We start from the raw sequence: 13,682 nt of genomic DNA, 5'->3' as shown, positions 1-13,682 counted from the left end.
CTTGTGGTCAGATCTCAGTCCTGGTCTTCCAGCAGCTCACGGCCACCCTGGACACAGGCGTCCCCCACTCCACTGCTCACTCTCCTCCTCCCTGGCTCCTGCTCATCCTCCCACCTCCAAACATCGGCCACCTTTTCCCACACCTGTCCATGGCATCACCAGCTAGGGAGGAACAAGGCTCCAATCCCGAACCCCTCTTGCAAGGTCCAGGCCAGGCTGGAGTTCTCTCCCCGTGCAGAAGGCGCTGGGGGGATTGGGCAGCCGTGGAAGCCCCTCTTGACCCATGTGGTTTGGCCCCATCCATACCTCACCACGATTTTCCCCTGGGATACAGTAACTCAGATTCCTTTCCCCTCTGTGGGGGTGGGCCACTACAGGGTCTCAGGGCCGCAGCCCAAGCTTCCAGCCCCTCTATCCTCCCTCTCCACATAAGCTGCTAAGCCATGGGCTTCGGGCTGGCAGGCCCTGGGCCTGTTTCGCCCGCCAGTGCATTCTGACTGCATCCTGGTGGTATGCCGTGCTAAATGGAGATTGTCGCATGAGGCTCCCTCATCGTTCGCTTGCTTAGCACTCCCTCCTGTGTGCCAGGCACTGTCTGAAGAGCTGAGGGTACGAACACAGCAGATAGGGTCTCTGTCTTCACGCAACTTGTGTAGACATTTGTTTACAGCAAAGCGCAGAACTTGATGACTAAACTGTCACAAAGGCCGAAGTAACACCAAACAACACGGCTCCATTGGAAATATTATCCACAGTCTGGTAATTAACAAGTTTACTGACAGCATGAAGCAAGCAAGAGGGAATATGTCAGCAGCAGAAAAATCTAAGCAGCTTATGCATAACGAAGCAGAACATGTTGGATGCATGCGAGTGACCTCTAGGGTGACTTTGGAGCAAGCCTGGCTGGCCCAGCGCCACCTGTGCAGCCTGGCTGCCACCAGTGCTCAAAGCATGCACCCAGGCCAAAGGCTGCATCGCACCTGTCCCCAGCCACCCACCTGCAAATGTCAGCAGGTGTTTGGAAGGGGCCCAGAGTGGCAGCTCCACTGAGGGAACAAAGGCAAAAAAACACGGAACACCTGCCCACACAGCCAGCACTGTCCCCCCAGGGCAAGCCAAAGAAGCTGTACTGTGTGAACACAGTTAAAGTCACAAGGCCCAGTGGCCACACAGACTCCACCTTGGTTTCTCCCCCACTCACCACCTTCACAGTATGGCCCTGGCCACAAGGCCGAGACCAGATCGATACAGTATTGCAGTGCCTGGCCCAGGGTCTCCCTCCAAACTGCCCTCCTGCGCAAGCAGGGCCCTGCCCCTGGGTCTGCCCTTCAGGGCATCAGCAAGAATAGGACCCTGTGAGCTGCCTGACGGAGCTTCTGACAGGTGTCTTCCCCAGGAGCGTCGCTGGACACGGCCGGTGTCCAGGCAGGGCTGTGTTCCTTTAGTGCATCCCAGATGTGAGAAAGTCAACACGACTTGACAAGCCTTTGAAGAATTTAGTTTCTGTGGCTATAAAGCTCCGGAATCCTGGAAGGAGGGTGCCGATGGGCTGAGGGGTGGCTCTTCATGTTCAAGTCGAGTGAGAGAGAATGCCTGGGAGGAAGTGAATGCTGGAACCGGAACTAAAGCCTGGTTCACCTGCAACCAGTGTGCCACTGTCCAGGCAGGAGGCTCCTGTGCCTGGAGCAGTGGCCCCGTCATGACCTGTGGCTACTCCTCTCCCAGGCCCCAGTGTGCAGGGGAGAAGCCGGCACTGTGTTTGTGACGCTGAGTATCTGAAAAACCAAGGACATCTTCCTGCCTTGATCCCAGCTGCTGTGGGCCAGACACCAGAGCACAGAACAGTGAGGCCTAGGATGGCCCTGCGGGACACAGGGTGCAGCTGGTGTCCTCCACAAGGGCTTTGTCGTGCTTCCCCATCCCCCACTGACCTCATAGCTGTTGCAGTGCAGGTGACGTGGGCCTCTTTTTCCCAAGGGAATCAGGGAAGCCATCAGACTCTGCACCTGTGGTTTGCTTTTACCACTGAGGCAAGTAGGTAAAGAACAGGGGCCCAGGAGCACTGGGGACAGTGGGGGGTGCAGCAGGCAGTACTTAAAGGACTGAGACGGTATCCAACCCAGAACCTCACAGCAGGCTGGGCCCCAGAGCCTCTCAGCCCAACCAGTCCTTTCCTCGGTGTCTAAGCCAAGTTCTGGGACAAGAGCTGAGGCCTAGGGCTGCCCAGCATGCCAGCAGCAGAGCAGGCCTGGCGCCCGGGGCCCTGCCCTGCTCACTCGCACCCCAGCACAAGCAGAAAAGCCATCTCGCCTTTCACCCTAGGAGGTCATGGTCTTGTCACTTGCGGCAGTCAGGCCTGTGGGGGCCGTGGGGGCCGTGGGGGAGGCTTGCTGTCAGGTAGACCCCTGTGCGTGAGAGCGGGAGGAGGGGCCTCCATGGCTGTCAGTCTTCAGGATTTTTAAAGGAACTGGGGAATATTGACACAAATTAAATCCAATAGAACACCCTTTTAATTAATCTTTAAGTGACCTGAGTGTTTGCTGTGTGGCTGATGTTTGTGTAGCCAGCAGGCGTGGAGTTGCGACGGCGCTGTCGGCGCCCACACGTTTCCCTGCTGCCCACGGCCTGCGGTGCGAGGTGCCGCCTCTGTGCCTGCACTGATGGACGTGTGCTGTGGGAGCCGCTGGCACAGGAGCCCCCCACCCGCCAGCTCCCACTCAGGCCTTCATTGTTTGTTTTCAGCGTCGTGGTACAGGCTCCTCCCAGACCTACTTTGAAATATGACTTTGGGGCTATGTGGAGGTGGGGCCCTAGATCTCCCATGGGGCCTGGTTCTTAGGGCCCGGATGCCTGAGCTCCTCATCCCCCCCACCCAAACTCCCCCTTTCCGGCTACCCCCTCCCATCTCAGGCTTCGGGCTCCATGCAGCACCCTGGGATGCCTGTGAAAATCAGGGTGCCCTCCACCCCCACCAGAGAGCGTGGCAGCCCCAGGGCGGGTGTCTGTGCTGCTCACCAACCCCTCAGTGAGATGCAGGCCCCCTCCCTGACTGTGCAGTTGGTCTGACCAGAGCTCACATGGGCAGAGAAAGCAATTAACGTGACTTCTTCACAAGCCCCAAACAGCCAATGAGTGGCAGAGCCAAGTGCAGCTGACACCCAGAACAGCACATGGAAGTCTCACTCTGTGCAAGACACATGCATTTCACCTCCGTCTGTGTCCCTGCCACTTCTAGACTGGATTCTGAGTGTGCAGGGGGCCAGCAAAGTCACCACTGCTGTCCCTGGCTCCCACCTCCTGGTCACTCTGCCTGGGGCAGTGTGGCTGAGACCTATCCTGGGTATGCTCTTGGTCTGGACTCGCATCCTGGGGTCAGGATACACCCCCTGGCACCGTGCACCCCTCAAGGCTCAGGGCCATTCCCTTGGGAGAACTGTGGGTTCTGAGTCTTGAAGGCCTGCAGAGTTGAGCGGAACCCAGAGAGTTCTAGCAAATTCTGTTCTCCATCCCGGCTGTGCAGCTCCAAAGCCTGGCCCAGGGGGCAGGGGCGGAGCTCATCGAGGGGAGGGCAGCCAGCTCAGCAGTATCCAGGAGGAGCTAGAAACACATGTCGCTGGTATTGGTATTCTCACACTCTCACATTCCTTCTGCACCCATCCCTTGCTTGGGGCCTGTCTTCTCTCACGCCGGCTCCTCACCCTCAGTCACACCTTGCCCACGTGTGATTGCCCCCTCACTACTGGCCCCTTTACTTCCGGTGTTTATCTCTCTGTGCATCCATCCAGGAGGCACTGGTGAGACACTGGTGTACGCTGTGTCAGTCCTGGGCTGGAGGGGCTCTGCTGCTGGGGTCTGACCTTGGGTGCTGCTGTCAGTGCACTTGCTCCACCAGGCGTGGCACACAGCCCCGATGTGCTGCCTGCAGAGGAGCTGCTGCCTGGTCACCATGCACAGTGTCCCTCTGAGTCACAGAGCTCAGCTCCCAGATCTGGGCTTAGCTCTGGAATTTTTTGAGGGGCCACCTCCGTCAGGACTCCCCACGACCCGACAAAGTGACAAAAGTGAATAGAGCTTCTGACATTTTTGCTGACGTCTCCCAGCCCCCTGAGTGGGCAGGTTTGGGAGAAGAGCCTGGGAGGACACCCAGGCAGTGGAGGACACCCAGGCAGTGGGCTGCTGCCCCTCCCCGTCAAGCCCGGTCCTGTGTTGGCATTTGAGCAGTGTGAGCTTGATCAATTTCTTTACAAATCCTGAGATTTTCAAAAAGCCTGTAAATGCTTTGGACCCTCCCCATTTGCCTAAAACATGAGCAGTCTTCATGCCAGTTATCAAGTATAAATGGCAAGGATTAGCAGTCCGCACAGCCTGAAGTACATGTTGAAAACATGAAAGGCTGCAGTGTATGGCCATGGAGCAGAAATCCAAGTCCACGTCCGAGTGAGTCTCAGCCTTCAAAGGTCAGCCGGTTTCCTCCCCAGACCTCAGACCGTGCAACCTTTAAATCGTCCCCAGTGGGTGAGAAGCCCATCGGCCCACCCAGCAGACCTTGACTGCACTCAGCAAGGCTGAGACTCCACGAGGCCCGACACTCCCCAGAGGGCGCTGCACAGCTGCTCCCTGGCCTGTCTCTGGGATGCAGCTCCGATCACAAATCCACAGCCCACACAGCTCCCTGCACTTGAGCCGTGGTTCCCGGTCCAGTCCGAGTCACAGAGCCTCTTGGGCATATGACTGAAGTCGCGGCCTCTCTCCCTGCAGAAGGGTCCATCTGTGCAGGTTCTCAGCACACGGCCAGCCGTCTTCAGGGCACCTGAAAGCCCTTCCAGCCCCTGCCCTTAAGTAAATCTGTGGTCGTTTGCCTGGGGTGCAGCCTCCACGCCCTGGGCCTAGGCCCGGGCCTGGCCGTCCCTGACCACCGTCTCCTTCCTCTCTGCAGAGGTGCTGCAGCTCAGCCTCGCCCCCGAGGACCGGGTCAGTGTGACCACTGTGACTGTGGGGCTGAGCACAGTGCTCACCTGCGCCATCCGAGGAGACTTGAGGCCACCGATCATCTGGAAGCGCAATGGGCTCACCTTGAACTTCCTGGATTTGGAAGACATCAACGTAAGTCACCTGGCATTTCCTCTGAGTCCGCCTGTGTGTCCTGGGCCAAGTAGGTGGCGGGAGGTGCCCCGCGGCAGTGGCAGGGTCCTGGTCAGGGGGAGCGCCTCTCCGGCCCGCTGTCAGGCTGGAGCTGTTGGAAAGTCAAATCCCAGCTTGTGCAGAGAGTAGGATGCAGGATGGCCAGCGGCCTGGCAGCCACGCGGGCCAAGCAGAGGGTGTGCTGACGGGAGAGGCCAGCAGGAGAACTGAACAGGCCCTGCGCTAGCAATGGCCTGGATGTGGTTCTGAGAATGGGCTGTGGAGAGGAGGGGCAGTGTGCTTTGTTCACGTAGCTCAGAGGGTCCACCCCAGGCAGAGGTCACAGCCAGGCTGCAGTGCTGGGGCACCCTAAGGGGAGGTTCTGGGCCCTACAGTGGACATGGGGGAGGAGTAATCCCCGTGGAAGGCAGAGGTGAGCTGGGGGCTTGGTGGGCTAGAGGGCAGGGTGCCAGGGGAGGCAGTGGAGGGAGGCTGGACCAGGCCAGAGGGACCCACCTTGGGGAGTTTCTCTACCAGGTGATCAGTCTACTCAAACTGGGGAGCAGAGAGCTGTTGAGCGTGCAAGCATCACATGGCCAGCAGGGGGCGCTTCTGAGGACCGTGGCAGCTGGGTTGGGAGCCCAGCATCAGCTGTAAAAGCTTCATGAATTTGAATAGTCCCTTAACCTCCTAACCCTCAACGAATTCTTCCATGCAAAAACGCAGCATCAGCAGTCCCTCCCTTCTCTAGACTTGAAGAAGACGGGAAGAAGTCAAGTACACTGATCGGTCCAGGTTGGGCCCTGGGGTGATGTGGCTTCCCAGAGGTCCAGGGGAGAAGACAGAGTGAAGTCACCCACGTCCTGAGCTGCCAGGACAGCTGACAGGTCGTGGGTTATGGTAGCAGGAATCTGATCTTCAGGCAGAAGGGAGGCAGCCCTGGTCTCCTTGGCTCAGGACAACGTGACTGGGCCACATCAGGACGCTGGCCCAGAGAAGTAGCACGTGCAGGGCGAACGGTGGGCTCCTAGCAACATCTCTAAAGAGGTAGGGTTCAGGGTGGGGGACAGCAAGCTGACGGGGCCGTCTGACCCCGTGGGCCAGAGCGGCAGGAAGAACCAAGGTGCCCGGTATGGGCTCCCTGATGGAGCATCCGTGCACAGACAGCACAGGAGACCTAGAGCCCCCATCCCTAGGGGCAGCGAGCTCACCCCATGGCCCTCACGATCCCTGCCAACTCAGGCTGCTTCACGGGAAGAGGCCAGGAAGAGGCTGTGAACCAGTGAAGCCGGGACTGAGCCTCTCGAGGCCCATTTGGGAGTATCCCCAGGATTCCTGGGGAGATGGGCGGACGATGGGGCCTGCTCTAGGGGGTCCTCTCCACCCCCACCCATGCACACTGGGCAGGATGGCTTTTTTGTGATATGCCCAGAACAGCAAACGCAGCCCCGTGTGTTCCTGCGTGTGGTTGTCCTTGGGCCTGAAGTGGCCAGGGCTTCCTTGAGACCTCAGCTAGAAAGGGCAGACTCGGGGGAGGGGAGTGTGATGGGGCGCATGGGTTTGTGGGCGTCAGGTCTCAAGGTGGGTGTCAGTCCACGTTTGGCCCGCAGTGACTGCTCCGCGTCAGGACAGGGCAGCCGGTGTCTGTCTGAGCGTCCCCGTGCTCGATTTAAAGACAGAAATAAAGGCAAAGCCAAAGCTCCTCCTAATGTACTTGCCACCCGTTAACTAAATTACTTTGAGTGGTTCTCGCCTCCCGCCAACATGCCTCTAGCACCAACTGGATTGCAGTTCTCCTCTTCACAATAAGGTTAGCAATTTGGATAATTGTGGGTGCAACCAGAGATTAATGGCCCCTCGTTACCTCCCAGGAAACAGCTGCTGCTGCTGGGCGAGTCTGCTTGCAGATGGGCAGGCCCTGGGCTTCCCAGAAACTCCCGTGAGAGGTGTAGGGCCGCTCAGACACGCAGGCCACACAGAAAACACACACACACCACACACCACGCACATACCACATACCACACACACTGCACGTACATGCACTACATACCACACACACACCCCACACACATACCGCATACCACGTATCACACACACCCCATACATACCACATACAGGCACTACATACCACACACACACCCCGCACACCACCATGCACCCCACACATACCACATACCACATACCACACACACACTACATACCACGTACATGCACTACATACCACACACACACCACACACATACCACATACCACACACACACATACACACTACATACCACACACACTGCACGTACATGCACTACATACCACACACCACGTACATGCACTACATACCACACACACACCACACACATTCCACATACCACACACACACCCCATACATACCACATACCACACACTGCACATACATGCACTACATACCACACACACACCCCGCACACCACCATGCACCCCACACATACCACACACCACACACACACTACATACCACACACACACCACGCACATACCACACACCATACACACACCCCATACCACACACTGCACATACATGCACTACATACCACACACACCCCGCACACCACCATGCACCCCACACACACACCACATACCACACACACACTACATACCACACTACATACCACGTACACGCACTACATACCACACACACACCACGCACATACCACATACCATACACACACCCCATACACCCCCATACCACACACTGCACATACATGCACTACATACCACACACGCACTCTGCATACCATCACACACCCCACACACATACCACATACCACATATCACACACACCACACACAACCCATAAACACCACACATATCCCTCATACACACCACACACCACACATACACCACATACCACATACATGCACTACATACCATATACACCACATACCACACATACACCACATACCACACACACACCCCATACACACCACACACTACGCACATAGCACATAAACACACACACCACACATACACCACATCCCACACACCACATACGCACTACATCCCACACACACACCCCACACACATACCGCATACCATGTATCACATACACCACACACCACACACAACGCATAAACACTACACATATCCCTGATACACACCACACCACACACCACACATATACCACACACACTGCACATCCATGCACCACACACCACACACCCACCCCACACACCCCACACACATACCGCATACCACATAGCATACACACCACACCCCGGCACAGCCTGCTAATGAACGGCACACTCTGGGGCCGCAGGGTGCTGGGTTTAAGGCTCAGCTCTGCCACCGCCTAGGTTAGTAGCCATAGAAAGGCCAGCGCAGCGCTGTCGGCTTCAGCCTCCTCTGTGGGATGGGAATAAAGAGCAGTGCCTGCCTCCCGGGCCCCTGCAGGGGGAGGTGGGGATGTGCAGAGGTGGCTGTCAGTCCCTAGCATTTAGAATTCGCCACCTGCTGCTTCTTACACCTCATCATCACTGAGTGTCAGAACTGTGGCTGCTGTTACAGGAAGCTCTCAGCACCTCGCAGCCTAGGTCCCCACTGAGGCACCCCGAACCCCTGCTGCTTGTAGCTGGGAATGGGGGCCACCCCGTCCATGTCCACCTCTGAGCACTGGGGAGAGAGACACTGCCCGGGCTCCCAGTAATCCTGAGCAGCCCCGGGCAAGCTGTTGCATGCCTCTGAGCATGGCGGCCTCCTTGCATGGGAATTTGGGGACTGAATGCGTGCGTGAAGCCCCCTGCTCAGTGTCCAGCACCCAGTGTGTCTTCCTATGTGGCAACGCCACTAGGGACAGTGAGAGCAGCCCTGGCAGGTGTCCGGCTGAAGAGGGCTGGAGCCAGGTCACTGGCAATCCTGGGGCATCTTTGAAGCAAGAACTGGTCAGGGGCGACCAGCCCAGGAGGGCAGCACTGAAGGGGCCGTGATTCCAGGGCCGCTGGGTCCCCACAGTCCCCGGCGCCCTGCAGACGGGAAAGCACTTGAGTCTTCAAAGCCTGGGCCGGGAGAAGCAAGCGCAGGGAAAGGTGCGGGCGTCCTGCCTTTGTCGTTCGTGTGAGACATCTTGATTGGCAACAAAATATTAATCACTTTCTCACCGCTCTCTTAATGAGAAGCTTTCATGGGCAACAAAATATTAATTTGTCTTGTCTTATCTGTTAAGAATTCTGTTAATGAATTCAGTCGCAGAGCTATTACAGAATGCCATCCTAACGACACATGTAATTAAACTTTTCTGACTTGCAAACATCAAAGATGCCTTGAGCATCAGAATACTATTTGATCAGAAAGGCAACGCACCCCTCTAGCCCGGAGCCAAGTGAGGAGCAGCCACTTGCTTCTGCAGCAGCCAGCGCTGCCGTCAGAAGCACTTTCGGGTTCCCCATCGTGTGTGCGCCCGTCCAGATGGCGCACATGCAGGCTCAACCTTTGGAGTGGTTCCCTAGGTGCCTGGGGAGCTGCAACCAAAACACAGAGCAAAAGCACCGTCCCCAGCCTCCAGCGAGCAAGCTCCCAGCAGCACCTGCTCGGAGGCCAGAGGAAGGAGCGAGGACGAGCAAGCTGGGGTTGGGGGTGGGGAGTGGAGCAGCCAGTACGTGGAGGGCCTTGAAGGTCTCAGCTGTTCCCCTGTGGCCAGGGGCGACCGCAGATCCTTGACCGTGATACGGTCAGCTGTGTGTGTGCTGTGAGAGTCCTGATTTCCTTCCTAAGATGAAGCACCCATTCCAAAGGGGACCCCAAAGAATATGGGACCCAGAAGTGAGGGGAGCCCTGCCAGTACTCTCGGGGTCTCCCGCCTAACTTCCCATTCCCACGAAGCAGTGCCCAGGCCACCTATGGCTCCCACCCAGTGTTCGTCCAGGTGTCTGTGGCTCACTTCATGGTATCTAGGCAACCCTAAGATCATCACAGGGTGCGGCACAGCCGTGGTATCCTGCTGAGCCTGCCTGAGCCCCCCTGTGTGCAGGGGGCTCCAGCTCCACCCAGCCCTGCTGGCAGGAGAGCAGCCTCCCAGCCTCCGGGCAGAGCCTCAGAGGGCCGAAGCCCAGGCAGCTCCTGACCAGGTCTGGAGAGTGACGCCTCCTGTTGTATGATGGGAAATCAATAGCTGTGTTCACGCGCCTGCTCCCCTGAGCCTGCAAAACATGCCCTGTGAATTTGCTTCCCGCTAGGCTGACGGCCGGCTTCTTTGCACGGGCAGCTCTTGGCCTGGCCCTGTGCCCCTACCTTGCCTCAGCCCCAAGGAACCACAGCCCACTGCCCTCACCCCACACTAAGCTGGCAGAGGGCCCAGCAGCACCCTCAGTTCTGCCTGTCCTGACTTGGGCCCAGCCGCTCTGCAGGAGCTCCTGTCTCACAGAGGAGGAGCTCCCGTAGGCCTTGCCACGGTGGGTACCAGAAGCCAGTGCCAGACCCCTTCTCCCACAGCCCTGCTCCGCTCCTTAGACACCACGCCCTGTGGGGCAGGGCGCATGGTCACTGCCAGGGCCCCAGCCAGAGCCCTGGGGGGAGGGAAGAGTGCTCCGTGCGGACCCTGGGGCAGCGCTACAGTGATCAGTCGGAAAGGGGCCGGGCTAACCTCGGGGACCCTTCCGGCCATCAGCCACACAGTCCTGTGATAAGGAAGGCACTGGCACAGCAGGGACCCTGAGTCCCACCTGGGGATCAGGAAGTCCCGGGTCCCACGGACACCACACTTCCTCACCTGCACGCAGAGCAGGACCATGCCTCACTCTTCCCTGCAGCTCCTGCTCTTGGGCTCAGATCCTGGCTTTCGGGGGTGGGTGGGGCCCATCTCAGAGGCAGCGGCAGCCCCCAGCCCTCCTCCAGTCCCCACACTGTGATCTGGGGTGGGGGTGCCACCTCACTTTGGGCAGGAATGAGGCAATGCAAACCCGTGCGAGCCTCAGCGCTCTGCGTCTGCATCCACCCAGGCCCTGCAGTGGTGTGTCTGCATGCGCGGTGCCAGGTCTGTGTGCTTCCTGGCTAGCATCACCACCTGCCCGTCAGCGCCGCCACAAGGCAACTCGGAAGGATCGGGACCCTCGCTCTGGACCTGCAGCCACGCCACACAACCCTGCAGGGCTCTCTGGGTTCCTTCCTTGGGGGTCACAGCACCCAACACACTAATGGCTTCGCTCCTGGACCAGCTGGGTCTGCTTCCTGTGGTGACTGACACAGTCCGCAGGCCCCGCTGCTGGGCACCTGCTGGGACGTGGGACTGTGGGTGGCCCTCTGGGTCTCATCAGCCAACTGGCTGCAGCACTGCAGGGGAGCAGCAGGCACTGAGACAAGCAAATGGGGTTGTCTGATTGTCTGGCCGGGATCTTCCCAGGGAGAACATTTTTCTATTGCATGCTGGTTTTTTGTTTTTTTTTTTTTAAGGCCTACAACAAACTCCGTACATCTGAAATGACTTGAAAGAGCCCCTCTTTTTTGTCGTGTTGGGTTTTTTTTCACTGAATCTCGCTATTTGGTCTTTCAACTGTCACAGGCAGAGTACAGTGATAAAAGCAGAAAAACAAAACCCATTAGAACAAAGTATTTGTAGCCATGTCTGAAGGATGTGTTAAAAGGTTCACTTTTTCCCCGTGCCTAAATGGTGTAAAATGGGAACAAATAATTCTAATGAAGCGTGTGCTCTCAGCTAGCTCCTCTTTGGAAGTCAGTTATTAAAAAAAGACCAAAAGAATATGATTTAGGAGCTCATGAGTCATTTAATTTTTATTGTCTTGCTACGAAGCAGTCACGGATCCATTGTGAAAAGATGAGAGGCGTTTTTGATTAGCGTGGAGGGCTGTTTGCAGCACGACAGACAGCCGTGCTAGGTTCTGCATTAAAATAATCTCATTAAAACACTTGGGTACATTTTGTTTTAAGATCTTTGAAAACACTGTAGTTGAAGCACTTCAAGTCTTGGGCCAATTCCCCCCGGCTAATGTTGACAGCCCGGCTGCATCCCAACATCTGGGGCTGTGAGGATCTGGGCAAATCCAGAACCTTAGTGCTACTGTCCGGAGCTCTCCCAGAGATGGGGTCCTGTGCCCCGGTACATCGGCCCCTGGATCTCCCGGGTGGCTCTGCCCCTAGTGCTGCCTCTGACCTTTGCCTTCCAGTCACCTTCTCAAGGTCGCCTCTTCCTGCCTTGGGCCTGGCTTCAGGGCTTGGCCTGTGCTCAGGTCTCTCAGGAGGGCCCTGGGCTGGCTTCTAGACCCTCAAGGGCAGAGCCCAGGGACTCACTGCCTCCCTGCAGAGGCGCAGCCAGGGGAGGAGACGGATGGTGCCCCTCTCGGCCAGCACGGTTGAAGGGCACTGTCCACTCTGAGCAAGGAGAAGAGAATCTCTGGAGGCCCCATAGCCTGAGCCAGGCCCAGCACCTGCTGTGTTCCGGCTCCCTCGCCCAGCACCACGTAGAGGGGCTCACGTTCAGGCTGGCAGCTTTGTCCAGCTTTGCCTCCCGGAAACAGCAGGAACACCCTCGTGCTTCCCTCTGTGCACGTTTGTGCAAGCGGATCTGTGAGACTTCTTGAAGGTTTTCAGCATCGATGGCCACAACCTGCTCTCCCTCCTGAGAGCCTCCCCCTGTTCGCACACCCCCGGCAGCCTGTGAGAGCTCTAAGCACCCCGTAGGAGAGAACGTCTGATTGAATGTCTTGGTCCTCGAGTGAGTGGTAGAAGAAAACTTTATCACACCCTCCCTCGAGTGCTTTGAGAACAGCAGGTGGCTACTGTGGTTGTGAGTGTGGTCCAGTGAAGTCGGAAGCTGGTACCTGGGTAAGGCTTTCTCTGGCGGGGCACTCATGATCCAAGGTTGCCAGGGTAAGGGTTACAGTTTTCCGGGATGAAAGGAGCAGGTTTCTTGTTGGTCTAGAACTTCAGTTGACTGCTGCTGTCCAGTCCAGTGCCCAAGACCCTTCGAAGTGGCCCCAACTGGGCAGTCCAGGCGGTTGGCCAAAGACCCTAAGCCCCATTCAGGCCCCATTGGCTGCCACTGTTATAGCCCTCTGGAGTCCTGGCAGTATAGAGCTGTCTAACTGCTGGCCCCACAGCTGGACAAGCTATGCGCTCAGAGCTGTGTCTTTGCTGTAAGCCTCCTCTTGTGGGTGCCTGGACACCCTGGGCACCGAGATGCTCACATAGGGTCCAGGGTATGGAATTTCAGCATCTACCCAGCTGGGCCGGAAGCCCCTCTTTAAATTTGGGGGCCACAGTGAAGCCATGTAAGGTGCCCCTGCCTTACATCATCAACTGCAAGTCAGACCCCAAGACTGCCATTATGTTCAGGTTTGCTGGAAGGACTCCCAGAATCCACAGAAGCTCGTGCACTCACACTTAGGTTTATTACAGGGCAAGAGTCCAGAGTAAAATCAGGCAGGGCAGAAGGAGGGCATCACCTGGGCAGGAGCTTCCTCCATCCCCTCTGGGGGGCACAGACCCATAACTCCCCTAGCGTCAGTGTGTGATGGCACACCCAGCGTCCTGTCACCAGGCACTCCCACCCAGGCCTCTGGTCCGGAGTTCTTACCAGAGCTG

General features: G+C 57.4%; 1 protein-coding gene across 4 annotated transcripts in view; it reads left to right on the top strand.

Annotated features, from left to right (window-relative positions):
* Nucleotides 1-13,682, top strand: part of FSTL4 (follistatin like 4) — a 385,653-nt gene that overhangs the window by 331,730 nt on the left and 40,241 nt on the right. For all 4 annotated transcript variants that reach the window (XM_051844202.2, XM_051844203.2, XM_051844201.2 and 1 more), the window contains one exon: nucleotides 4,937-5,103. In XM_051844202.2, the coding sequence (XP_051700162.2) occupies nucleotides 4,937-5,103 (167 nt within the window). The remainder of the gene's footprint in view (nucleotides 1-4,936; nucleotides 5,104-13,682) is intronic.

Source organism: Oryctolagus cuniculus, chromosome 6 (genome assembly GCF_964237555.1).
Source record: "Oryctolagus cuniculus chromosome 6, mOryCun1.1, whole genome shotgun sequence".
NCBI lineage: Eukaryota > Metazoa > Chordata > Mammalia > Lagomorpha > Leporidae > Oryctolagus > Oryctolagus cuniculus.
Note: the sequence above shows the minus strand (reverse complement) of the source record. Positions and strands in the feature narration are given on the sequence as shown.